The 27338-nt window shown below is 47.5% G+C and overlaps 1 protein-coding gene across 1 annotated transcript in view; it reads right to left on the bottom strand.

Moving 5' to 3' along the window:
• Positions 1-27125, bottom strand: part of ABL1 (ABL proto-oncogene 1, non-receptor tyrosine kinase) — a 143191-nt gene extending 116066 nt beyond the window's left edge. The window contains exon 1 of the mRNA XM_047829834.1: positions 25540-27125. Within this exon, the coding sequence (XP_047685790.1) occupies positions 25540-25675 (136 nt within the window). The 5' untranslated portion in view covers positions 25676-27125. The remainder of the gene's footprint in view (positions 1-25539) is intronic.
• Between the last annotated feature and the right edge of the window lie 213 nt (positions 27126-27338).

Below are 27338 nucleotides of genomic sequence, written 5' to 3'. Positions count from 1 at the left end.
AGGTAAGTTAGCCAACCATGTAAGCAATAGTAACCACATCCCTGAAGGAAGGTATGAGTGGGCGCATTTTACAACTAAAGGATCTGAGGTAAAACTCCTGGGGGAGAAGAGACAGTGTTCGGGGTGTCCCAGAGGGGCCACGGCTTCTTGGCTTTCTTAAAATCTCTACCAAACTTCTCTAGTCTGTTTTCCATGAAATTGAGATTCTCAACAGGGAAATGGGGCCTGCACGCTGTTCGCCATCTGGACTTCTCCAGGAGTCATGAAGCCTTCCCAAGTGGGCTGATCTCAGTCTGTCTTAGAACAACCTGTTCTCGCCGAGTTCTGAGCACGTGCTCTGGCTGGCCTGAGTTTCTTCATTTAGAAAGCAAGCTTCTAAAAGGGCCCCAAGCTGCCCAATAAAACAAACTGAGTCCCCCTTTCCATCCAGCTTTCAGCCTTAACTCGCTGGGGTACGGCTGTGGAGTGAGGGAGGCAGGCGGCACCAAGGGGAGCCCAGCGTTGCCCAAGTGTTGCCCAGGCCCGGCGCCTGGGGGCCTCCAAATGCCCAAATTCCACAGCCATGAGCGGCAGGGCAAGACAGGGCTGTGTTTACATTTCGTTTTAAAACACCCCCAGACGCACTCGCCTCGAAACCGCCTTACAGTCAAGGCCAAGGGGATCCAGATCGGCTATCGCACATCAGAGCACAGCCGGCCGCTCTGCCAGCGTGAAGGCCCCGGGTGTGCATGGTGGAAGAGAATTCGGCAAGTCGCAACAGCAGAAACGGCCCCTTCCCCTGGGCTCCCACAAGCCCCAACTTCTCTTTCTGAGCAAAACGCTATCGGGTTGCCTTAGACACTGTCAAGATCATCCCCAAAGGTGAACAGAAAATGAGAGAGCACGATGCACGTCAATGGCTTGAAAGCGAAAAATACTTCCGTTTCCAGCGGTGCCGAAATACGGCTGCCAAAGACACTGAACTGAGTTGTGTTTGAAGATGTCAAACGTTTTAAGTTGTGAGGAAATAAGGGCCCCACTGAATCCTCCGATTTGAAATCTGGAGACCGCTGCACTCGGGTGTGGGAAAGGTCGAATAATTCAAATATCCACCCAAACGCAGAAAGCCTGAGAAGCGGCTCTCTCCAGGAGAACTGAATGGGAAAGCTTCGGTGCCAACCTGGTTTGTCAGAAATCCAGGACACGGGAAGGGGAAAACACACACAACCTCCCAAATTCAGCTGCTTTTCAAAACCAGAATCCACCCGAAGCAGGCGGTGGCAGGGAACCGCACATTTGTTGATCGGTGCTTTTCCGCTCCCACTCCTCTTTATTGGAAAAGTGGGTCCCCCTTTGCTCACGGAGACGTGATTCCTCTGAGAGGCGAACAGGAGACGACAATGCTTTACAAGCTGTTTTTGGATAAACGAGAAGTGAAGTCAAGTCTTTTCTGCGTCGACAACAACTCCTGATACGAAAGAGTGTTCCTTCTGTCCAAGGAAGCTCCTGAAAGACACGGGGCCTGGACAACGTCCTTGTCCTCCTGGGTCACCACCCTCACGGCCGGAGCAGATGTGCACAGGCAGCAGGTCACGGACCAGATCTCTGGAGACCGGGGAGGGCCGCAGTCAAGCCGAGGCCCCTGGCGCTGGTGTTTACACAGACCGCCACGATTCCAGAACCTCCACGACCCCCGTGAGCCCAGGCAAAGGAGCTGCAGGGCCAGGAGCAACATCTCAAGAAAATAGAGCTTTGGTTCTTCCCCAGACAGAAAAAAAAGGGAGAGCTGGTCCAAAGGGTCTCCGAACTGACACACTGTGAGAGCTAACACACCAAACATAACTCACGGGAAGTGAAGTCCTCCCGGGCAGTTGTTCTGACCGTTACAGTTGATTCTCTCCAGAGACCCAGACTTCCCAGTCACGGTGAGAACCACAAACGACCCGTAAAGAAGTGCCGAGTTGAGTGACACACACGGACAAACCGCTGTGGGGAGGCGCGGTGGGAACGGAGGCTGTTAACCCAATCCCGTTACTGAAGCGTGTCCAGAGCCAAAAGCCTTACCTTCTTCTGCTTAAGAAGCCCAAGGAAGGGCCCACTTCTGGGAATGTCGCTCCCATTTCTGACCACCAGACTGAAGTTCATGGGATCATCTTTGTCTCTTCCCCTCTCTGCCCACTTGGCCAGCCGTCAACCCCACAACCAAATGGCTCTTGGTGTCCTCTCCCTTTCATCAGGCTGTCCTTACCTCAAGTGTCCTTCCTTCCAAGCCCAACCTAAACTCGAGTTTCAGATTAATTTTCTACATCACAGCTATGATCTTTTAACAAGTTCCTTCAACAAATATTTATTGAGGGGCATGCCACAGTGGCTCAGTCGGTTGAGCATCGGACTCTTGGTTTCGGTTCAGGTCATGATCTCACAGTTTGTGAGATCAAGCCTGGAGTCGGGCGCTGTGCTGACAGCACGAAGCCTGCCTGGGATTCTCGCTCTCCCTCTCCCTCTCTGCCCCTCCCCAACTTGTGCGCATGCGCGCTCTCTCTCTCTCTCTCAAAATAAATAAAACTTAAAAAACAAACACATATTTCTTGAACATCTACTACGTGCCAAGCATTACTCTAAGTACTGGGAATACTTCTGTGGTGCTAACACCCTACTGGGAACTATCTATAACTCCCACTGCCCACCAAATATTTCCAAAATCTTTGCCTTGGCACTTAAGGTCATCTCTGAAGTAGCCCGAACATGCCCCTCCTGCCTTAATCCACATACTCCCCTGAATATTCCAGCTAAACTATTCCTAATTTGTTTTGCCCTTTCCCACCTGAAGATACCTTCCCTCCCTGACTAGGTAAGTCTCTCTGGGATTATCAGTGTACATTCGATAAAGGTACACAGAGAAGCAAGTGTCCCAAGAGTGTTCCAAGAGCTCGAATTCCACCTTTATCTCCCTATCTTGCGCCTCTTGAATATCCCCAGGGTAGATTAATCGCTGCCTTCCAAGGCACCCATCCTACTGCTGGACTGCTCTCACTGTTCGAAAGCACGTTCCACACCAAGCCCAAACGCCCCTTAGTTTGTGACTCCTACCCACTACTAATTCTGACTGCCAAAGCAGTGCAGGGTGAGACCTGCTTCCTTCCACAGGAACTGTCCTTTAAATATTTTCAGACAGGGCCCCTGGGTGGTGCAGTCCGTTATGCGTCCGACTCTTGATCTCGGCTCAGTTTAAATAAACCAACTTTAAAAAATAAAAAAATAAAAAAAATTTCAGGCAGCTAACATGTCTTCCCATAGTCCTTCCTCCAAGCTAAAAGATTGCCCAGAACACTCATGTGTTCATTTTATAAACATTTACTGAACATCTCCTATGTAAAAAGCACTACAGTATAATCTCTGCCCTAAAGACATTTAAGAGGGAGTGACAGAGAGGCAATAATCAAACAGTATGATAAATATCACAGTGCTAGGCACAGGACGCATTGAGAGTGGACAAAATAATATCTCAGTATACTTCTGTATCACAGATAGAAGGAGTTACCAGGTGGTATTCCTAACAGAGGCAGCAAGACACTATAGTTTTTTCATGTTAGCCACCTCCTTCTGAAGAATGAAATGAAGGAAGGAAGGAAGGAAGGAAGGAAGGAAGGAAGGAAAGCAACTGCTAGTCACTGGTTGTTACTCCGAGGTAGGCAATACAGCAGGCACCCCTACGCATGCATTCTGGACCGCACCCTCATAACAACCCTAGGGGATAGGTTTTATCCCATTTTAAAGAGGAGAAAAATGAAGGCTTAGAGAAATGACGTGTCCAAGGCCTCTGACCAAGAAAGTAGCAGAGACAGGATTCAAACCTAGATCTTCCCGATTTCAGAATCTGGGCGCTTAATCACTCACTATCTGGTCAGTAGGTGCTTGCCCTTTGTTTGGTCATCATCCCCTTTGAGAATCTCAGAAAGCAAAGGCTCCTTGCAAAGAAAAATGTCACTGTGCACATTCACAAAAGTATGCATAAGAGCCCAGGGGTCAGAGGCTCCGTAACTGTATGCATGCATCTTAATAATCAGCGTAAGACCCTGGGGCGAGGGGAGTAGACTGATGCTCAGTACCCACTCCCTCCGCCCCCAACATTCTGCCACGTAGCAGTGCAGAGGCTGGAGAGCTGAAAACGACCCATCAGCGTCACCGACTTCCTCGCAGCGAGGGTTTGAGTATGATTTAGGTTTTCTCAATCGGATGACCCTCGTGTGAGATCTGGAGAGCAGATGCGAGGGAGGCCGAGCACACGCCTGCTGCTTCCGCTGTTGCTGGGGCAGGGCCAGCTGTGGAAGCGCTTGGCTTGGTTTTCCGGGGCAGAACTAGGGGTCCCGCCCCCAGGCATTAGCTTCACAGAGAAGCAGCAGCACGGGGCCGACTGCAGCCAGGGGCGTAATGCCCTTGACTGTAGCGGTGGTTCTAGAGCTGGCAACTCTCCGAGGACAGAAGAGGCTGCAGCTTCCTTGGTGGCCCAGGTCTGGGTGGTGACTTTGGGAATCATTCACAAAGCTCAACCTATAACGCGCTTTTTCAGCTCTCCCAAGAAGTCGGTTAGCTATAAAATACCCTATAATAAAGCCCTCCCGGTTAAAATGAGCTCCCGTGGGTTCTTGTCTCTGTAACTGAACCCAGGCCAGCAGAAAATCTCTGTTCTACATTTTTAAAAATAAGTAACTGTTGTACAGATCCCGAGACATAGGTTCGGTCTCCATCTTCTGCTTTATTAATGTTTCAAAAAAAACAAAGCCTATAACCCACAATCAAGCTGTAATTTTTAAGACTAAGGGGCCCCCCCAATTTGGGGAAGAACCGGTTGCCCCTCTGGGGGCCTGAGGAACAGTTGTACATCGCGTGTTAGGCACACAGTGTTAACAGCATCGGGCTCCTCTTCACACGGATCTATCCTGGGTCCGCATTACCAGTGCTCACAAGTGACTGGTAACCCTTCCCCTTCCTGAACACACAGAAGAGGACATTCCCAGGCCTCTTGCAGTGAGGTGAGACCTTGTGCCTAGTTCTGGATGCGGGTGTAACCGGAAGCGACCATGAGTCCCTTCCTGGCTGGAGAACTCACAGTTCTCGCTACTCACTTGTATTATCTCAGTACCAGGGAGGCAGCACTTTCCAGTCACGCCGGCACAAGATGGTGGGGCCACCATCAGTCCGGGTCCCCGAGAAGCTACGTGGGGCAGAGCACCCCTCAGCCATACCTGCGAGACATAACCCTCCGGGTTAAGCAACTGGGATCTGACGGCTGTTTATTACCACTGCAAAGCCTAGCCTCGCCAGGCTCGTCCACCTCCCTGAGAAACGCTCACACACGGGCACAAGCGCATGTGTAGATGGACGTTCACCGCATCACCGTTTGTCGTTACGGAAAAGGTGGAAGTCACCTGACTGGCCACAAGTGGGAGAAGGGATAAACTATGCCTTAACCATATTACAGAACACCCTACAGCAGTTAAATGAGGTCCCAGATCTGTATGCATTAACACAGACAAATCTTCAATACAACGCTCAATTAAAAAAGCAAGTTTCAAAAGGATGTGTACAGGGTACCACTTACATATCCTTAAATATTATATGATTGTGTTTTGCAGGTTTCTTATTTTTTTCAATTTCTTATTGGGGGGTTTGTTTGGTTTGGTTGTTTTTTTTTTTTCTTTTTGAATGAGAGAGTGCACATGCACTCCCTCGCATGCAAGCAGGGGAAAGGCAGAGGGACAGCAGGAGAGAGAGAATCTCAAGCAGGCTCCATGCCTAGCACAGAGCCCGACGCGGGGCTCGATCTCACAACTGCTGAGATCATAACCCGGACCAAAACCAAGAGTTGGACGCCCAGCCTACTGAGCGCCACCCAGGCGTCTCTTGCCTGTTTCTGAACCTGTTTCAACAAAGGTTGAAGCCTCTTCCCTATTCTAGCAACACTCCCTGCCTCCCCAATCACCCCAGTGCCACCAAAAGAGTAGCTTAAAAGAAAAAGGCACATGTTATGGGTAGGAGTAGTCCCCCTCTTTAAGTTATGCCTACTCTTCAAGTGTCAAGATCTGGAAGAAATAAGTTGAAAAGTCAGTAATGAAACAGCCTTTGCCAGCCAGCCTCTGAGTATTCAAATTTACGTGGCAATATTTTTTTTTTTAAGTAACTGAGAAAATCCTCCACAAGCCCTGGCATTCAAACAGAGATCTGGTCTCTCACATTACAAAGACCAGGGGACGATTTCCTGAAGTCGTAATAATCATCATATACATTCATGAAGCATCTTACGGTTTCCTAAGCTCTTGCACAGACACCAGCTCATCTCGGCCTCCCGCCGCCCCGCGAAGGAGCAGAGGGCTCCCCCAGCGCCGTCTGAGAGCTGGAGACACCGGACTCGGTGGCATCCTATCAGCTAAGTGCCTTCTCCAAGATCACATGCCTTGAAGTACCAGCACCAGAGCTAGAAGCAACTACTTACGAACGGTAAATGTTGGATCAAGTCAACATACTCTAAACTCACACCACTAACAAACAGCCACTTATCACATCAGAAAGGTAAAGCCCCCCAGTCTTTGTGGAGGAGGCGGATCCTCCTAGGCGAGTGAGGAAATGCCATGCAATCCTGTTTTCGAGCCATGACTATTTTAAATATTGGGCTTTTCAATGTCCAGAGACTGAAACTGGGTACTATTTATTTATATTCAAATATTCAACCCCAAATGTTGGTTTTTTTTTTTTTTTTTAATGGGAAAGGGTCATTCTATTTTTAATTGTTTTTAATCCCAGTATAGTTAACATACAGTATTATGTTGGTTCCAGGTGTACAATATAGTGATTCGACACGTCCCTACAGCACCCAGTGCCCAAGTGTCTATTAGAAGCAGCACAATCAGAATAACAAATACTCTAGGGGCTCCTGGGTGGCTCAGTTGGTGAAGCGTCCAACCTCAGCTCAGGTCATGATCTTGCGGTTTGTGAGTTCGAGCCCCGCATGAGGCTCTGTGCTGACAGCTAGGAGCCTGGAGCCTGCTTTGGATTCTGGGTCTCCCCCTCTCTCTGCCCCTCCCCCGCTCACCCTCCGTCTCTCTGTCTCTCAAGAATAAATAAAACATTTAAAAACATTTTTAAAAAAATAACAAATACTCTAAAGATACGTCCTATATTTTGCCTCCGCTCATTTATTCTACTCTGCCCCGCCTTTCTGACCTGAGGGCTTGATCCTCAGATCTACTAACCCCCCTTCACAACTTGGTAAGAGCTCGAGCAGCAGGAGTTCCTGTGCTGGACTGAGTCGAGGACCAAAGAAGAATGTAGCACAATTAATTACTATAAACCACTGCTTCGAGAGAAAGCCAATGGTTACTGCGCAAAATCTAGTTCAAAAGGAGCACCCGGGTGGCTCTGTCGGTGAGGTGTCCAGAAGCTGCTTGGCAAGCTTCTGCTCCGAGACAGTAATGCTCTTCCTTCCTTCAGCTGCTTCGGCCCACTCTTTTCTTCTTCAAACTTACAAAGGCAGTGAAAAAGGAAAATTAAAAAGTATGAAGTCTTCACATGAAAAGATGCTCAACATCAGTAGCCATCAGGGACATGCAAATTAAAACCATGAGAGGGGCGCCTGGGTGGCTCAGTCAGTTGAGCTTCCGACTTCGGCTCAGGACATGATCCCACGGTCTGTGAGTTCGAGCCCCACGTCGGGCTCTGTGCTGACGGCTCAGAGCCTGGAGACTGTTTCGGACTGTGTGTCTCCCTGTCTCTCTCACCCTCCCCCGCTCACGCTCTGTCTCTCTCTGTCTCAAAAATAAACATTAAAAAATAAATAAATAAAACCGTAATGAGATACCCACGAGAATGGCTACAATAAAAAAAATACTGGTAATACCAAGTTCTAGTGAGGATGCCAGGAATTCTAGCACATGAGGATCCTGGTAGGGATGTAAAACAAGGGCCACTCTGCAAAACTGTTTTGCAGTTTCTAATAGAAAGAAATGTACACTTGCCATGTGACCCTATAATGCCCGGGCCTAGTCCTTACCTGCATGTGGTTGGCTGAGAAAAAGGTCCTCTAAGAGATACATACAACATACTCACGGGAACCTGGATTATTTTACGTGGCAAAAAAATGGTGTTTGAAGATGTGACTAAACTAAGGATCTTGAGCTGGGGGGATTCTCCTGAATCATCCCGATGGGCCCTAAATGTAGTCACAAGGGTCCTTATAAAAGGGAGGCTAACGGAGATCTGACGGCATAACGGGAGGAGGAGAGTAACAATGGAAGTGAGGGTTTAGAGGGACATGAGGAGGGGGGTCACAGGCCAAGGAATGCCGGTGGCCTCCAGAAGCCGGAAAAGGCAAAAAAGGGGTTCTTCCCCGGGGCCTCTAGAGCGAGTGAGGCCCTGTTGACAGCATGACTCGGGCCAGGCGATACCAATTTCAGACTTCTGGCTTCCAGAACAGTCGACAAGAAATTTCTGTTGTTTTAAGCCACCCGGTTTGTGGCAATTTGTTACAGCAGTCACAGGAAACTAATATGCTAAGTAAACTGAAAATTTATGTTCCTACAAAAACTGTACACAAAGTTTATAACAGTTCTATTCATAATCATCCATAACAAGAAACAACCCAAATGTCCCTCAACAAATGAATGGATGCACAAATTACGGTATATCCATACAACAGAATACTACTGAGCAATGAAAAGGAATGAACTATTGTTATATACGATGCTTGGATGGACCTCAAAGGTGTCAGACTCAGTGAACATGCCAGTCTGAAAAAGTTATATACTAGATGGTCCCATTTATAGGACAGTCTCAAAAAGACAAAACACTGACAAGAACAGGTCAGTGTTTGCCCGGGGGTGGGCAGGGCAGGGGGAACGGTGAGGGGTGGGGGCACACAGAGCATAAAGATTTACTTTAAATTCCCATGAGTTCCTTTAAGTTGACAGATTCCCAGAAAGTCATGAAGAAAATTATCCATCGTGAATCATCCATCACAACAACATAAAGACAAAATACAAACACTACGGACCCGTACATTTCTTAGGCTTTTGTCTGTACAATAAACCCTTCTGACCAGTGAGAGGGTCTGTTTTACTGTGCAATTCTTGGTTGGGTTGACAGCCACACACGCTTAAAAACCTCGGCGCTCACCCCCAGCAGCCTAACCGCAACGTAATCCAGACCAAATGGGTCTTACCAACCTATCTTCCATCCAGATTCATCGATAAAACCTACGGGGACTCTGAGAAAAGAGCCAAAAGAATGAAGTGGGCTGAACAAGAAGCAGCAGATTTAAGGATTAGGTAACCCTGTCCTGGAGAAACAAGAAATTCCCTGAGGGAGTGGAAGCGCCCTCTCGGCCCCAACAACAAGGAAACCCTCAGAGAAAACCCCAAGTGCTGATTTCACGCGGCAGGGAGGGAAAGGGCTCCACGGCTCACATCCTCCAGCCGCTCTAAGAAGTTCTTTCTCAAAAATGCTTACAGTTCCACAGGGGTTTCCTCTAGAATTTTCTTGAAGCGCTAGCATTCCAGTAGCGTCATATGGTCGGATATAACCCACAGGTTTTATAGATAATCCTCAATTACCAACAATGTACAAGCTTGTCACGGGCAAGCTGCTTATCACAACATTATTACTGCTAGGATTTACTTCTTAATCTTCCTCTGGTTTAGTCCCCTTGGGCCTGCTCCTTGTTACGAACAGATACATGATTTCAGAATTATAAGCAACAATTACTATTTGTTAGGAGCTAACCAAGTGCCAGGCACTATTAGACATTTTAAATTTATTATCCCGTTTCATTCTCTCATTAATAGTAAATCAAGCAAAGGGGCGCCTGGGTGGCTCAGTCTGTTGAGCGTCCGACTTCCCCTCAGGTCATGGATCTCGCCGTTTGTGAGTTCGAGCCCCGCGTCGGGCTCTGTGCAGACAGCTCGGGGTCTGGAGCCTGCTTCGGATTCTGCGTCTCCCTCTCTTTCTGCCCTTCCCCCGCTCGTGTTCTGTCTCTCTCTGCCTCTCAAAAACAAGTAAACGTTGAAAAAAAATTTTTAATAGTAAATCAAGTAAAAACTACGATGCCCATTTTGTGAATGAAGAACCAAAGACTCCAGTTAAAAAGACATGCTGTAGGGGCGCCTGGGTGGCTCAGTCGGTTAAGTGACACGCTTCGGCTCAGGTCATGATCTCACAGTCCGTGAGTTTAAGCCCCCTGTCGGGCTCTATGCTGACAGCTCGGAGCCTGGAGCCTGCCTCGGATTCTGTGTCTCCCTCTCTCTCTGCACGTCCCCCACTCACTCTCTGTCTCTGTCTCTCAAAAATGAATGTTAAAAAAATTAAAAAAATGAAAGAAACCTAAATGTGAAAGTCATTTTCCCCTTACTCTAGGCATCTCCATTTCCTATCAGAAGCCAGAATATGTGGGCAGAAAGGAGGAAGGGAGAAACATGGGGGTCTCAAGGACTTCACTACTGTTTGAGGGTCGGTTGGGTTTTTTTCTTTCTACAGAAAACTACAAATCAAAAGAGCTGGGTGCTCCATCAGGCAGGCCAGCATAAAACTACCTGCACACAGACAATTAAAAGGTCTAACACCCTTCTCGCCACCCTACCTTTACTCTTTGCCTACTTTTGTCTCCAGAGAAGCAAATAGCTGAAAAACATTCAAGTCCGCAACTTCAAACACAACTAGGGCAAATAGATATACGTGAGTGATATGTTTGCTCAAAAAATGATTAGGGATAAGGGTACATGACTGTTTACAAAAACAGACGCTGTTGCTCCACCTGATGGGAACCACCAGAGGGTTTTAAGCTACAGAATCCTAAGCTTCGACTGCAATTTAGCATAAGGGCTCTGGCATTATGTGGCACTTTAGAAAATAACACGCCAAGGGCTCCGCACAGTGCCCGGCCAGAGAAAGCACTCGCATGGCAGCCATAAAAGGTTAAGGAATACGTGACACCACTTGGTGTCGAAGATGGGTTATTTATATGCAGCCCACCATCCGTGAATCAGGTGGCTTCCAGTGTCTCTAAGGCACTTCAGGAGAGATGGAAGCGTTTTGCTGGACACCCCAGCCCGCGGAAACACAGTTTCAAACGCAGTCATCAGTGCTTCTCAGAAATAAGTCAGGAGAACGCACCGCACCGGGGCACCGGGTGAATAACCGAGAAGCCACGTGCACGTCCCAGCTGACTCGCTGCTGAGCACACGTCCCAGAATGACAAGCAGGGCAGTGGGAGCACGTAAGTAAAGTGGTGAAAAGTACCCGTGCTTTTCACAAACGGCCGCCCTGGGAGTTTAGCCAAAACCAGGGACGAGCAGAAAACACACGGGACACATCACCTTGGCAGGCCCGGGAGTGAGCCACGCACTGCAGCAAAGGACTAGGACCACAGGGCAGATGGCCGTGCTCCCCTCTCTTGACAACCGGCCTCGGAGGGGCATGGAGTCCCCTGATCGCCACGGCCTGGGCCACACACAGCACAGCCCCCGCGGCACTGGCGCCAGGCGCCGGCAGGAAGCCGTGGCACTCACCGGTCCCAACCAACCCACTCTGTCCCTTCCCCTGGGCCCTCATCCAGTTTCCTTTCCACTACAGTTTTCTTACTTTGCTCTTGTTTTTCTCCGTCCCGGGTTGTAAACACCTGAGGACAGGCGAGGGCCAGCACTCTGCACTCTTGTGTGCACAGACGCCCCGCGTCTTGGCCAGGGCTCGCACCCCAGCAGGGCCGCCACTATTCCCGCTCCCCTCCTCCCACCAGACCGCCGTGGCCTCTGTGGGCACCAGGCAGCCCCCACGACTAGCTCTCGCACCTAACGGAGCAGTCACCCATGCGGTGTGGGGACCTGTACCTAAGCACAGAGAGGCAGCTAGCCTCCGGGTCCTTTCCAGCCCTGAGATCGGAGGGTATCCCAGGTGCAAGGTCATGGCTCTTAGACCATGCATTTGTGTGCATTCGTTATGTGAGTCAGTACCAAAAACACAGCCCACAAAAAGGTGAAAACCTAAAATTTCTATCGAAATAAACTCTAAACCCCCCTCATTTCAGTGTTGTGAACATTTCCAAAAGGATGAGTTCATCTTCAGAAAGTAATGTCTTGGGTAGAAAAAAATACTCAAGCTATCAAGATGTACTTGATTTCAACCCCGGCTCTGTAACAAATCAGCAATGTAATCCTAAAAAACACTTTGTTACCATCCTGGACCACAGCTTACTCTACCGAAAACCACTCTACCGAAAACCAGGAACGCGGTCTATGCTACCTATACCATAGACCGAAAACGAGTGCTCTAAAAACAGTTAAACCTTTCACATCCACGAGAGACAGACACCCTTTGTAATTTGGGATGCTACAGAATCACCAACTTGATTCATCACCAGCATGAATCAGGATGACACTGCAGAGGTAGAAAGTACAGAGGTTTAGGGTGAATCCGTTCATCACCAGGGAAAATGCTGTTGTTTGTTTCGCCTAAATGCTTGATACTGGATTGGCTGCCTTTCGTTCCTAAAGCTGCAAGGGCCAAAAGTAAAATCCATTAAGTGAAGGTTCCAATTAGTAGTGTAGGTGTGACTGTAAATTCAGCGTTATACTCCTGTACTGCATTTCCAGATCCAGTTAGTGGCCACAAGCAGCCGCAGCCCTGTCATGAGAGAGATGAGAACGAAAGAAAAGACGCTGCTGTGGCCCCAACAGGGGTCTCCTCACCGCTTAACAGCCACGATCAAGTTGAACAAGTGCCCCCTCGCCCTGGCCCATTTGCTGGACCTACCGCTACACTGTTGAGTCAAAGGCGGTAACCATTTTCCCCAGCAGATGGCTGATGGTGGTCCTTAGGATTGTAAACTGGACACGAGGAGCCTTCTGTTGTCCCCTGGTTCCAGGGTAGTCTGCTGTACAGCCCCAGACTGACAGTACATGACACAGAGTGGGCACTGAGAGAACCAATGAGATTCAACTGCATATTTACTGAGCATCTAGTCTGTAAAAAATATTATACTGGGGGTGCCTGAATGGCTCAGTCGGTTAAGTGTCTGACTCTTGATTCGGGCTCGGGTCATGATCTCACAGTTCATGAGTTCGAGCTCCACATGGGGCTCTGTGCTGACAGCATAGAGCCTGCTTGGGATTCTCTGTCTCCCTCTATCTCTCCCCTCCCCTGCTGGCATACCCACACACACACCTCTCTCTCTCTCAAAATAAGTAAATAAACATTTAAAATATATATTAAATATATGTTTGTCAAAGTACTTTATAATACTAAATTTATAAGTTAAAAATATTTTAAGATAGTAATATTTTAATTATATACACACACACACATATATATATATATATATATATATATATATATATATATATATGCTGGACCCATGAAGATGTATAAACATGGTCTCCACCATCAAGGAACCAAGAACTAAGTGTCCAAGAAAAACAGAATTAAAAACACACAGAAAGGTGAATCTGGAATAAGCTGATGTTTTGAAATCTTCAACAATTTATAGAAATCATTCCACATTTATGATTAATAAGGAAAAAAATGTCTCCTGAAGAGGTCTGCTTTTATCAATCAGAATTCTCTGTCTTCCATTATTTATTCCGAGGATCAAAGTAATCTACAGATTTAGTGTAATCCTAGTAGAAAATCCTCACGCGTGTTTTTGTTTGGGCAAGAAACTAATAAAACTGAGTCTAAAATGTATTTGTAAATACAAAGGAGCAGGAAAAGCCAAGACAATCCTGAAGAACAAAACTGGAGGTCTTAAGACTTGTTTTAAAGGGGTAGTATTTCAGATAGGACGGCCCTGGTGCAAGGACAGAAAAACAGAATCAACGAACACAGTAAGGAGTTCCCAAACAGTCCCACACATAGACGGATACCCGATTGATGCAGCAGCAACTGAGCTCTTCAATTAAAGAACTACAGGTCGGTGTGGAAAAAATAAAAATAAACCATCACCCCAACACAGTAAAATCAATTCCGGGGTGCCTGGCTGGCTCAGCGCTTGGAGCGTGCGACTCTTGATCTTGGGGTTGTGAGCTCGAGCCCCACGGTGGGGGTAGGGGTAGAGATTACTTAAAAAACAAAATCTTGGGGCGCCTGGGTGGCGCAGTCGGTTAAGCCTCCGACTTCAGCCAGGTCACCATCTCGCAGCCCGTGAGTTCAAGCCCCGCGTCAGGCTCTGGGCTGATGGCTCAGAGCCTGGAGCCTGTTTCCGATTCTGTGTCTCCCTCTCTCTCTGCCCCTCCCCCGTTCATGCTCTGTCTCTCTCTGTCCCAAAAATAAATAAATGTTGAAAAAAAAAATTAAAAAAAAAAATCTTGGGGTGCCTGGGTGGCTCGGTCGGTTAAGCGTCCAACTCTTGACTTCGGCTCAGGTCGTGATCTCACGGTTCCTGGGTTCTGGCCCCATGTCGGGTACGCAGCCTGCCTGAGATTCTCTCTACCCCTCTCTCTAACCCTTCCCTGCTTGCTCTCTCTCCCTCTCTCAAAACAAATAAATAAATAAAATCTTAAAAGGTAAAGAAAAATCAATTCCAGGTAAACTGTAGATCTGTGTACGAAAGGTAATGGAATAAAACTTCTTCATGAAACCAGACACTAATATAGCACTATATGTTAACTACACTGGAATTAAAATAAAAACTTAACTAAAAAAAACAAAAAACAAAAAGAAAAACTTCCTCATGACCTTGAGGTAGACGGATCTCTTACATAGGACATAAAAAAGCACCAAGAAAAAAAAATTATTAAATTGAACTACATTAAAATTAAAACCTGTCAGTTCATCAAAGATACCATTCAGAGAGTGAAAAGGCAAGCCACAGAGCATGACTCAATATTAGCAGTAAATATATCCAACAAAAGACCTGTATTGAGAATATATAAATAACTCCTACGAATAAGAAACATAACTAGAAAAATGGGCAAAAGAGGTGAACTGACAGGTCACACACACATGCAGACGTTTATACCAATTTACACACGCACATACACAATGATACATATGTATAACATCCAAATGGCCAATAAGCATATGGAAAGGTGCTTCATTTCAGTGAGTCCTCAAAGAAGCTAGTGAATGAAAACCACAATGAGACAGCACTGTACAACCACAAGAAAAGCTAGCATTTTAAACAGGGACAGTATCAGTTTGTCAAGAATGTACAGCAACGGCACTCTCCTATCAGACATCCTTTGCCTTAAGCGAATATTTGAGACGGCTGCTTCCAGGTGTTAAGCAACAGGCAGGCAGGACTGTGATCCCAGAGAGGAGAGAAAAACACAAGGTGAGCAGCCAGTCACCTCTGACTTCCTGCCCTGGGGCAACTTTCCCAGCTGCAGTGCACGGAGCTGGAACCCAAACAGAGAGCCACCGTCTCCTGGAAGGTCTCCTGGAAGTGAGGAAGCCGAGACCAGGATTTGTGGCTGTGGAGGCACCTAGAAAGTGTAGGGCAGGACATATAACAGGAGGGGGTGCATGGGGGGCAGAAGAGGAGGGAAGTGCCCCGTGGGTCCCTGGCAGAGGGCTGGGCAGCACACACGCGCGGTGAGATTCTACAAGGCCTAACAGATAGCAGTGGCTGTGAGGGTGGCACCTGAGCACTGAGAGATGAAGCTTTCATGGTGTCAGCCGATGCCGCATGGAGAGGCCGCGCTGAGCACCTCGGTCCTTTACTTGACATCCCAGAAAGGCCAAGCGTTAAGTCTAAAGGACGCCCTCTAGAGCAAGGGCCATGCCTCTGGACTAAGGATGAATCCAGAGCAGACTCACTCTAACAAAGCACAAAACCAGGCGAGATGGTCAAAAGAACAGGCTAGTCACTGCAGGTTAGAAAAAAACCAAAACCCTGAAGTAAGACAACATGATCCAGAATCGCTGCAGTGTGACATCCACATACCTGACATACAACAAAAAATTATTAAACATGCAAAGAAGCATGAAAATGTTGACTCACAATGTAGAGGAAAAAGCAGTCAATAAAAACAGACCCCAAGATTACCCAGGTACTTAAATTAGCAGGCAAATTCTTTATTATAAATACCTTTAAGAATTTGGAGGCAAAGATGGGCCCAATGACTAAGAGGATGGCGAAACTCAGTGGAAAACGCAAACTATCTAAAAGAACCAGATGGAAATTTTAAAATTGAAAATACCAGAGCTGAAATGAGAATCTTAAAGAGATTAACCATGGAAAACTGCAGAAGCGTTAGTCAACTTGAAGACAGATCAACAGCAATTATTGGAAAACAAGAAAGGCAGGGGGTGGGGAGGAACCTAAGCATTTAACTCAAGAAGCTAGAAAAACAAAGCAACAACGGAGAGAGACAAAGACAAAAAACAAAAAACAAAAAACCATAGTGTTGGGGACCCAACAGAGGTTCGAAATACACGAAACAAACTGCACGTTCACGGTTACATTCCCATCCTGAATACCATGCTCTGGTGCCTCTTTTCTTCTTCTTCATCAATCTTGCTAAAAGATTTGGCTATTTTACTGATTTTTTTTCCACATTAGCTCTCGGTTTTATTGGCATTTCCATTTCTTATATATATGTATGTATGTATGTATGTATGTATGTCTTGGAGAGAGAGAGCACACAAGCAGGGGAGAAGGGCAGAGGGAGACAGAGAATCCTAAGCAGGCTCCACACTGACCATGGAGCCCAACTTGGGGCTTAGCCCCACGACCCCAGAACCAAAATCAAGAGTTGGATGCTCGGGGCGCCTGGGTGGCTCAGTCGGTTAAGCATCCAACTTCAGCTCAGGTCATGATCTCAAGGTTCGTGGGTTCAAGCCCACATTGGGCTCTGTGCTGACAGCGTGGAGCCTGGAGCCTACTTTGGATTCTGCATTTACTTCTCTCTCTGCCCCCTCTCCCACTAGCACTCTCTCTCTCTCTCTCAAAAATAAACATTAAAAAAGGGGGGGGCCACCTAGACACCCCGACATTTCTATCTCTTAATTTCTGTTTTCGTTGGTACTAGTCTCTTACTTCTGTGTACCGTGGATTACTTTGTTTTTCTAGCTTCTTGACTTAAATGCTTAGGTACCCCCCCATCCCAGTCTTTCTTGTTTTCTGATAATTGCTCTTAAGGCCAAAAAAACCTGATAGAATTGAAAGGGGGAGGTAATCTACCACTATAGCTGCTGATTTTTAATACCTGCCTCTCAGTGAAAAAAGAGACCAAAAAGAAACTCAGCAAAGGTACAGATAAAATAGACAAAAAGTAAGTAAGGATGTGGAAGATTTTAAACACTATCAACCAACTTGATCTAATTCACATTTACAGAAAATTACAACTGCAAGATATAGATTCTTTTCAAGTACAAATGGAACATTCAGTAAGATAGGTCATATGTGGGGCCAGAAAATTGGTCCTAGTAAATGTCAAAAGACTGAAATTTACAGAAGATATTCTCTGACCACAATGCACTTAAGTTAGAAATCAATAAGATACCTAGACTCCCCAAATGTTTGGGAATTAAACACCTTGAAATGATACATCAGGGGCACCTGACTGGCTCAGTCAGTAGAACATGCGACTCTCGATCTCAGGGTCATGAGTTCAAGACCCACATCAGGCATTGGAGCTCGCTTTAAAAAAACAATAGTAATAAAATTAAAAAAGCACATCAGAATTTGTGTTCAAGAAGGAGGTGGGACCCAAGCAGAGTTTTGAAAGGCAGGCAGGTTGTGAACACACAAAAGCGTAATGTCAGGGCACAACCACCAAAGAGGCAAAGAGGTAGGGAATGGCTAAATGTGCTCCAAAGAGGCCTTCAGGGAGCCCTTCCCTTTACTGAAGCTCATCTTCTAGATATCGATTTTAACCTTTTCCCCCTAGATCCAGAGAATATGCTTGACATACTCCTATGGGTATAATTCTCAGCTCGAGCATATTAACTCATCTCTATGCCCCCGTTCAAAAAATGCACAATTTGCAACACGCGTCACAACACAGCAGCATATATCACATGGAGATCGGTTTAAATAAGGTAAAAATTCTTCTGGTTAAATCATTTTTGATCATCCTCCTTTATCCCACAACTGAAATTCCTGCTTTCCTCTGTATTACCAACATATTTCTTTTTTTAAGATTTTTTAAAAATAATTTTCACTTACTTTGAGACAGAGAGAGCACGCAAGTGGGAAAGGAGCAGAGAAAGAGGGAGACAGAGAATCCCAAGCAGGCTCTTTGCTGTCAGCGCGGAGCCCGACATGAGGCTCGATCCCAGCAACTGTGAGATCGTGACCTGAGCCAAAGTCGAGAGTCGGATGCTCAACTGCCTGAGCCACCCAGATGCCCCTAAGCATACTTCTTAAAATGGGAGATAAGGTTTCATGAGTAGTAAGAAGGCCATACAGAATGTATTCACCGACAGGAAATCACACGGTGCCTTAAAAAAAGGTACATGTACACTGGTCCGCATTTTCACAGCTCACAACTCAGTCCCCAACGTAAGTAGGTAAATGTCATCTTTCCAAATGACTTCTTTTTAAGAATCTGACTCATTCAACTTCAATACTTGTAGACTCCACACTTGCACGGTCTCCCACCTGCTGACATGGATACTAGTACAATTTACCAGTGATGGGAATTAGTGTTGATTTATCATACTCCAATTACCTTCAACAAAGTTTTACTCGAGAACCGTAAAATAGTTTTCTTTAATGTCTATTTATTTTGAGAAAGAGAGAGAGCGTGCATGCATGTATGCATGCTCAAGTAGGGGAGGAGCAGAGAGAGAGAGAGAGAGAGAGAGAGAGAGAGAGAGAATTCCCAGCAGGCCCCACGCTGTCAGCGCAGAGCCCAACGCTCGAACTACCAAACCATGAGATCATGACCTGAGCTGAAATCAAGAGTCAGACACTTAACCAACTGAGCCACCCAGGCACCCCAAGAACTGTAAAATAGCTTTTTGTCTATAAATTTTTTTAATGTTTGTTTATTTTTGAGAGAGAGAAACAGAGCACAAACGGGGGAGGGGCAGGGAGCGAGGGAGACAGACACAGAATCCGAAGCAGGCTCCAGGCTCTGAACTGTCAGCACAGAGCCCGACGCGGGGCTCGAACTCCCGGACCGTGAGATTATGACCTGAGCTGAAGTCAGACGCTTAACTGACTGAGCCCCCCAGGCGCCCCTGTAAAATAGTTTTCAAGTGAGAGTAAACAATTTCTTAAAACCAGTTTCCAGGTAAACTCATAAGTAAAACATGAGGCATTACCAAATTAAATAATACCCCGCAGGACATAGATGTACTAACTTACAATCAGAAAATCCACAAATAATTTATTTTTTTTTAAACTTAAATTTTTTAAAGCATTAACTAGTAAAGTATTACAAAACTTATTTTTTATTTTATTTATTTGTTTTTTTAACTAAACTCTACCCCAAGCACGGGGCTCAAACTCACAACCGTGAGATCAAGAGTTGCATGTTCTACCACCTGACTGAGCCAGCCAGACTCCCCAACCAAACTTTTAAAATTGAAATGGATTTTTTACCTTTTAAAACACTGGGGCCGCTTGGGTGGCTCAGTCGGCTAAGCCTCCAATTCTTGATTTTGGCTCAGGTCATGATCTCACAGTTCGTGAGACTGGGCTCCAAGTTGACAGCCAAGAGCCTGCTTGGGATTCTCTTTCTCCCACCCATGTTCCTCCCCTGCTCACAAGCTTGCTCGCGCACTCTCTCTCTCTCTCTCTCTTAAAATAAATAAACTAAACAAAGCGTTTTTTAATTAAAAAAATTAAACACTTGTTACCAAGAATAGGAAAAATTATGTGCAAATTTTTTTAAATCTGCAACTTTTTGATTTAGGTAAAAAAAACCAGTCCTCAGAGAAACAGGATTTAAAACTTAAAAACGAGGGGAGCCTATGTGGCTCAGTCGGTTAAGCATCCGACTTCAGCTCAGGTCATGATCTCACAGTTTGTGAGTTCGAGCCCTGCATGAGGCTCTGTGCTGACAGCTCAGAGCCTGGAGCCTGCTCCAGATTCTGTGTCTCCCTCTCTCTCTGCCTTTCCCCGGCCTACACTCTCTTTCTCAAAAATAAACCAACAACAACAACAAAGTAAAACTTAAGAATGAGTTAAAATCATTCCCACTCAAAATTCAAATGTCACCACCCCCCAAAAACGAATCAAACTAATCCTATATAAAAACGTGAAGTCCTGATTTCATAAACTACCGAATGTCACCTCACCCTTTTGGAAGGTTCATACTCGGGAGAGTTCTCCCTTGGGCCTGTCATTGTTCTCACAGCTTGACATGCACCCGTAACCTGGTGACCCCGACGTTCCCTCTCCAGCCGGGACTGCTTCCCTGAATTCAAGCTTGTAGACTCAAACGCGTATGTGACCTATCCACCGGGACGCCCAATAAAAGACATCTCAAAGGCAACATGCCCGGATCCTCGTCTCCATTCCCCACAACACACCTCCCCAAACCCCACTTGTCTGTCTTGCAGTAAAAGGCGACTCCATTTTTCCAGTGATTCAGTCCAAACACCTTGGAGTCGCCCTCGACTTCTCTCAACCCTGCACCCCCCATCTCAGGTCGAACTCAACAGCAAATCTGGGCAGCTGTGCCTGGATAGTCACGCCATCTGACCCCTTCACCACTGCCGCCGCTCTGGTCCAAGCCATGACCGTCCTCATCCAGATTAGGGCAACCAACCCCTAAGTGTAATCCATTTCCTCTTTCCCCTCCTTCGGAATACAGCAGCCGGGGACATTTTAATAGAACAGAAATCGGGTCCTGTTAATCCTCTCTCAACATTCTCCAAAGGCTTCCCAAACCACACAAGTGAAAAGTCAAAAGCCTTCCAATGGTCAACAAGGCCACATTCTGCTCCAGCCATCCTCTCCTCACCCCCATTTTATCTCCTACCACTCTCCTTTTGCTCCCATGGTTCCAGTTACTCTGGGCTTCGCCTCAAACAAGCTAAACAAGCTCTGCCTCAGGGCCTTTGCACCGATGATTTCCCCATTATTTCCAAGGCTTGTTCCTCACTTCCCACCTTTGCCTTCGGGTCTTTATTCAACTGTCACCTTCTCATGGAGGCCTCCCTAACTAAAATCGCAGGGCCCAACATTCCTTAGCCCCTTTTCTACGTTATTTTTCTCTCCAGAACCTACTACCATCTAGCAGACTCTATACTGTACTTACCTAGCTTATTTATGGTCTGTCTCCTCCCACTAGAATGTCAATTCCAGGAGGGCAGGGATGTTTTTTGTTTGCTAATGTATCACCAATGACTACAACATTCCCTGATACATAGTGTGCTCAATAAATATTTGTTGGAAAAAGAAGGAAACTACTAAGGAAAAGAGGTTTACTAGTGAATGCTTTTATTCCTCTTTTACCAACTCTCCCGAAAGTGAATTTTCTGTAGTCAAGCCACTGAAATCTGGAAGGGACATATGGTGCGTGAAATAATACCATGGTTTCCTTTTTCTTCTCCCTGTACATATGACTAGCCATTCTGACCCTGAATGATCCTGGCCAAAAAACTGCCATCTGCCCTCTCCTTCCAGATTCACCACTGCCGCTCTCACACTGCAGCATTCTTGGCTTCCAGGTTCGTGTCTGATCCAACAATGTACGTTATGACTGCAAGGTGGGTTTTTTTTTTTTTTAAATTTTTAATGTTTATTTATTTTTGAGACAGAGCGACAGCACGCGAGTGGAAGAAAGGGCAGAGAAAGAGAGAGAGAATCCGAAGCAGGCTCCAGGCTCTGAGCGGTCAGCACAGAACCCCACCCGGGGCTTGAACCCATGAATGACGAGATCATGACCTGAGCCGAAGCTGGACACTTAACCTACTGAGTCGCCCAGGTGACCCATGACTGCAAGTTTTTTAATCCAACCTATATGGATGTTAACCAACTCTAGAAAGATCACCCTACGAAGGATCAAGAACAATCTGTAACACAAAACAAGACCGTGTTGCCCTAGAAAAAGATACCCAAGGTCCAAAGAAATTGATTTGTCTTCAGTAAAACGTGAATTAGGCAAATTCTTTCATAAAAAGAGGGACAGTTTGGTTGGGCGGCCATCAATTCAGTTTTTACATCTTTTTATGTTCTGCATTATAGCAAATTTGTCGCAGAAAGAAATCACAAAGGCAAAGTAAGAAGTCCAAGTTTTTCTCCGATGCCACCTAAATCCCAATTCCCATACCATGCTGACTCCTCTCCAGATTGCTTTTTACCTCTCAGCACTACACAGATGCCCTTCAAGGGTAGTATTTCATGGTGCACCTGCAATACACAGCCTTATGTGCCCTCGTGAGAAAACTTCTAGAGCCGCAGTTCTCAAACTTTCTTATCTCAGGACCTTTTCACACTCTTGAAAATTACTCAGGACCCCAACAAGCTTTTGTTTACATAGATTATCTCACCACAGTTTACCACATTAGAAATTTAAACTGAGGGGCGCCTGGGTGGCTCAGGCGGTTAAGCATCCGACTTCGGCTCAGGTCATGATCTCACAGTCTGTGAGTTCGAGCCCCGTGTCGGGCTCTGTGCTGACAGCTCAGAGCCTGGAGCCTGCTTCCAATTCTGTGTCTCCCTCTCTCTGACCCTCCCCCGTTCATGCTTTGTCTCTCTCTGTCTCAAAAATAAATAAACATTTAAAAAAAAATTTTTTTTAAAGAAATTTAAACTGAAATTCTAAAATTTATTCATTTAAAAACATTTTTAGGGGCGCCTGGGTGGCGCAGTCGGTTAAGCGTCCGACTTCAGCCAGGTCACCATCTCGCGGTCCGTGAGTTCGAGCCCCGCGTCGGGCTCTGGGCTGATGGCTCAGAGCCTGGAGCCTGTTTCCGATTCTGTGTCTCCCTCTCTCTCTGCCCCTCGCCCGTTCATGCTCTGTCTCTCTCTGTCCCAAAAATAAATAAACGTTGAAAAAAAAAATTTTTTTTAATAAAAAAAAACATTTTTATTACTGGAAAATAACTGTTGGCCACCAAAAAAGTAGCCTTTTTAGATCACTGTATTTATTCTTCTTAGAAGCTACACCAAAACGCCATTAAGTGGTAGTTTCTTAAAGGTTAGTTGTGATGTAGAACCTAAAACTGTATCAGGGAACTTTTGTAACATTAAAATCCATTGGCCCACCTTGCACCCTGGATGGATTTTTTACCTGTGTGTGATTTTAGGATCCCACATAGTGATCACTTAGAAAAAATGGGTTCACTGAATTATGTAGATTTGCTGAATAATACATTTCATTATAAGCTATCAAAGCACCGCACCTGTGAATATCACCGCCGATCTCTACACCACAGTAGCAGATACAAGTTTTCCAAAATCCGAATTTTCATTGGAAAGCTGAAGTTTTATCACTGGCAACATACACGGCCAGTTGTTTTCTTGAAAGACTCCTTTAGCCTTTTTTTTTTTTTTTTCTCCAGACTGACTAACCGTTGTTTGTCTGTCGGTGGCAGTAAAATGGAGTAAACATGGCAGTCGGTGAAAAGCGCAGCTAGTTCAGCACGCAGCTCGAAGAACTGCCCATCTGCTTCTCCTGGAGGGAGGACCATCATACCTCAGTGCACAGCAGAGACGTTCACGTGCACCTTCTCATTTCATCCCACAGACTACGGGAAAAACCATCCCCACGAGCGGCAACAGTTAATAAATGTAACCTGTTCTACGACTGCATCGAGAACATTCGGGTGAAAACCAAATGATTTCATTGTATCGTACTCATCGCGAGTGCACGGCACGAACGGTACGATGGCTCCTAGGATAGTTAGGTGCCGCAGCCTTGATTCACGCTAAGGAGCCTGCATGACTTCGGCACCATTAGTGCAAACAGCATCTGAGAATCGTAGTAATATGAACACTGTTTTAACCTCTCGACCCTCTCGGAAAGGGTATCAGGGACACCCAAGGGGATCATACTGTTCCGTACTAGAATAGCTTCCTAGAAGTGAGATTCCTGGGTTATTGGTATATACACACTAAATTCTGCTAAGTGTGACCAAAGCTCTCCAAAAAGCCTGTACCAATTTTCACTATCCAAGGCTGCATGATTGTCACTAGTTAAAAATGTAAATAAATAACTCAGGGGCGCCTGGGTGGCTCAGTCGGTTGAGTGTCCGACTTCGGCTCAAGTCATGATCTCGCAGTTTGTGGGTTCGAGCCCCGCGTCGGGCTCCGTGCTGACGGGCTCAGAGCGTGGAGCCTACTTCCGATTCCGTGTCTCCTTCTCTCTCTCTGCCCCTCCCCTGCTCACGCTCTGTCTCTCTCTCTCTCTGTCTCTCTCTCTCAAAAACAAGTAACGTTAGAAAAAAAACTTTTGAATGTAAATAATTTCACTTTACAAATCCTGAATTGGGGAAGCACCAGAATGCAACAAACTTCCATATCTCCCAGTCTAAAACCAGTGCTAAAATGTAACTAATATTTCAAGGAAAAATACAATTCGAGCGCCCAAATTATACAGATGAGGCAAATATTTTTCTGTCAGAAAGTAAAACCTCAACGGTCACATGCAAGTGCAAGGCACAGAGACCTCTGTTGACCGTGGTCACCCACCGTTAAAAGGCATCTGAGGCTGAATTTCAAAGTAGATGCCTCGTGCGCTCTTCTAACATTCGCTAACAGAGCGGGTGGGGTCGAAATTCCTATATGAAGCTCACGGTTGGAAAAACGTCAGGCTACAGCACTACGGCCAGGGCCCTAATTAAGTGGTTCACGGCCGGCCCCTGTAGCAGGCAGGAGTCTAAGCCGACCCTTCGCTTTAAAACTTCACACGGAATTACTGGAAAGGTGCAGTGGAATACAGACAGTCTGCAATCAAATGCCAACTACGTTCACGCAAACGTCGAAGGCACCCTTTCTGGCCCCAAATGTCATCCGAAACAGGGAGGCAGGGGAGGCTACAAGCCCCACCGCCGGGGAAACCATCACTCCTGGGTAAGGCAAAGCAACTAGAAGCAGCCGGGTTTCCTCGATCCGCAAAGGACACTGCTTCCCCACTCCACTTTTCCCACGTAGCTCCAAAGGGGGCATTTTCAAGTCCTACTCGGGACTGAAAAGGTCAAGGATATTAGCGTCCACCAGGATCTGTGGTTCTTAACCTTTTGGGGAGCACGGGCCACTCTGAGGATACGATAAAAGCCCCTCCATGGCCAAAGCGGTGAAGGATCTTCGGGGAGAGCCCATGCCTTAGGTCGGAGCAGGATCGTGGACTCTGATCCGAGAAACGGCTTAAGTGCACTCTCCTCGGCAAACTGGAAGAGTAAAATGGCTTATCTAAGGTCAACAGTGAGTGAGAAGGGGAATCAGGCGAGAAATAAACGACTCGGAGAGATTCTGGGTAAAGCCACACAGAGTCCCCAAGTAACTTCTTCTGCTACGACGACAGTCCCTCCACAAACTAAGAGAACACGACAGCAACGCGAGTCTCAAGTACAGCTGGAAGGAACGGACACAAGCGCTGTGGTTCAAAAGTGCCTTACGCATTCCTAGGCTGAACACACCAGGCAAAAACAGGATCCGAAAGCTTGAAAAGCACTCACCGTGTTCCACAAAGACATTGCAGTGTGGACCCCCGTGCCTCGATGACTCCTTCTTCCCTGCTCCTTTGATAAAGTGCAGGGCAGGCAAGCTTGGCCTCCTCTGGTCCCCAAGAACTTTTCCAGGCTGCTGCCCCATAAAGTAATGATAGGCACCCCTTTCCAGAAGAGGGTTCGAGATCCTCCAGAATGGTCAGCGGGCTTAGAAGGAAACAGTACATACGTGGGATTTCACAGTCACCGAATCGCCGCAAGTCAGTACGTTGAGGTCAAACACAAGTGAACACATGCGAACAGCAGTTCCGATTATGCCCGCGGTCGATCAACTCCAAGTCCTGCAACTGCGGGGCGACCCCACAGCTCCTTGAGTTTGAGTGCCTTTCACGGGCTGAGTAAGTTTCTTTCTCTCCAAGAAGAAAAACAAATATTCACAGGGATGCTGTAAAAGGGTCAGTAACACTAAAGTCATCTCGATTCCCGCACATAAAGGAAATGGTGATCACCTCTGGATGCTTCTCCAGAACTTTTCCTGGGGAAGTTGCCCACCCTACCTCCTATCTCGGTTTCTTCATCTTCCGACAGATTTCCTGCCAAACTAGCTGCCGCTCCTGCTGCTCTACCCTGCGCTCCGGAAAACGACACGGGTCACCCAGACTTCAGCGAGGGCTTGCCCTCGCCTCGGATGACAAGGAATGCATTGCCAGCAACTTTTAAGTCCGCTTTTTAAAAGGCCTGTGAAACCAGTCCAGGCTTTTCCTCTGCATTAAAGTTTTTGTTTGGGCTGAGACTAAAGGGACCGTAGGTGACATTGGAAGAGGTCAAGGCATTGGAGGCTCCCGGGACCAACCTGGGGGGGGGGGGGGGGGGAGGGGGGAAGGGGAGGCCACTTGACAGCAGGGAGGGGATATGAATGGGGGGCGGGGGGGGGCTCCGAGGCCAAACTCGGGGCCGGGAGTGGGCGCGAGGGGCGGCTCGGGGGTAAAGGGGGGCTGCCGGGGCGGGGCACGGGCGGCTTACTCCGGGGCGTCGCTCCTCCACGCCTCAGGAAACGGGGTGTCCCAGGTCTGGGGGGAAACAGAGACCACCCCCAGTGCCCCAGAGCCAGGGCAGGGCTGTACGGGACAGAGCACGCTCGCGGCCCCGAAGGCGGGAGGCGGGCGGAGGGGGGAGGAGGCCCGGCCGCCTCAGCTGCCCCGAGCCCGGGGGTCTCTGCCCGAGACACCCCCTCCCCCGGCTCCGGACGTTGTTACAGCCGCCGCCGCCGCCGCCGCCAGGCAGTCACATCCCCGGAACTCCGCCGCGGGACCCAGCCTCCCCCCGCAGGTGGGAGCCGTGGACAACCGAGGGGCTCCTCAGCCGCAGGACCCGGGGACCGGCTCCGGCTCCGGCGCTGCTCAGGGACGGACACCGACCCCCGCGGCCGCCATGATGGATTAGGAGCCGCTCCACAACGAGGCCAGGCCCCGCCCCTGACCCCGCCCCCGCCGACGTCCGGAGCGCGCCTCGCGGGGACCCGGGCCTTCCCGGCGCCGCTCTCGGGGACGCCGCCGCGCCCTTCGCCTCTGGTCTCCCGACCCACCAGAATTCGGCCCCACACGACCTTTTAAATGTGGTTTTTCCGAGCGCAAGGTGAGCGGCAAGGAAGCCCCGCCTCCTCTGTACCGCCATTGGTCCCTGAAAATCCGGGTCAGGTCTCTCTCCTGCGTCCCATTGGCCGGTGAGGGCAGTAGGCTAGAGTTCCCGGCCAACCCCAGTCGGCGCAGGCCGCAGGGCATGCCGGGGGTCGTAGTCCCGAGGCGCCC

The sequence above is a fragment of the Prionailurus viverrinus genome, chromosome D4, assembly GCF_022837055.1.
Source record: "Prionailurus viverrinus isolate Anna chromosome D4, UM_Priviv_1.0, whole genome shotgun sequence".
In the NCBI taxonomy this organism is placed as follows: domain Eukaryota; kingdom Metazoa; phylum Chordata; class Mammalia; order Carnivora; family Felidae; genus Prionailurus; species Prionailurus viverrinus.
This window is presented reverse-complemented; position numbering and strand designations above follow the sequence as displayed.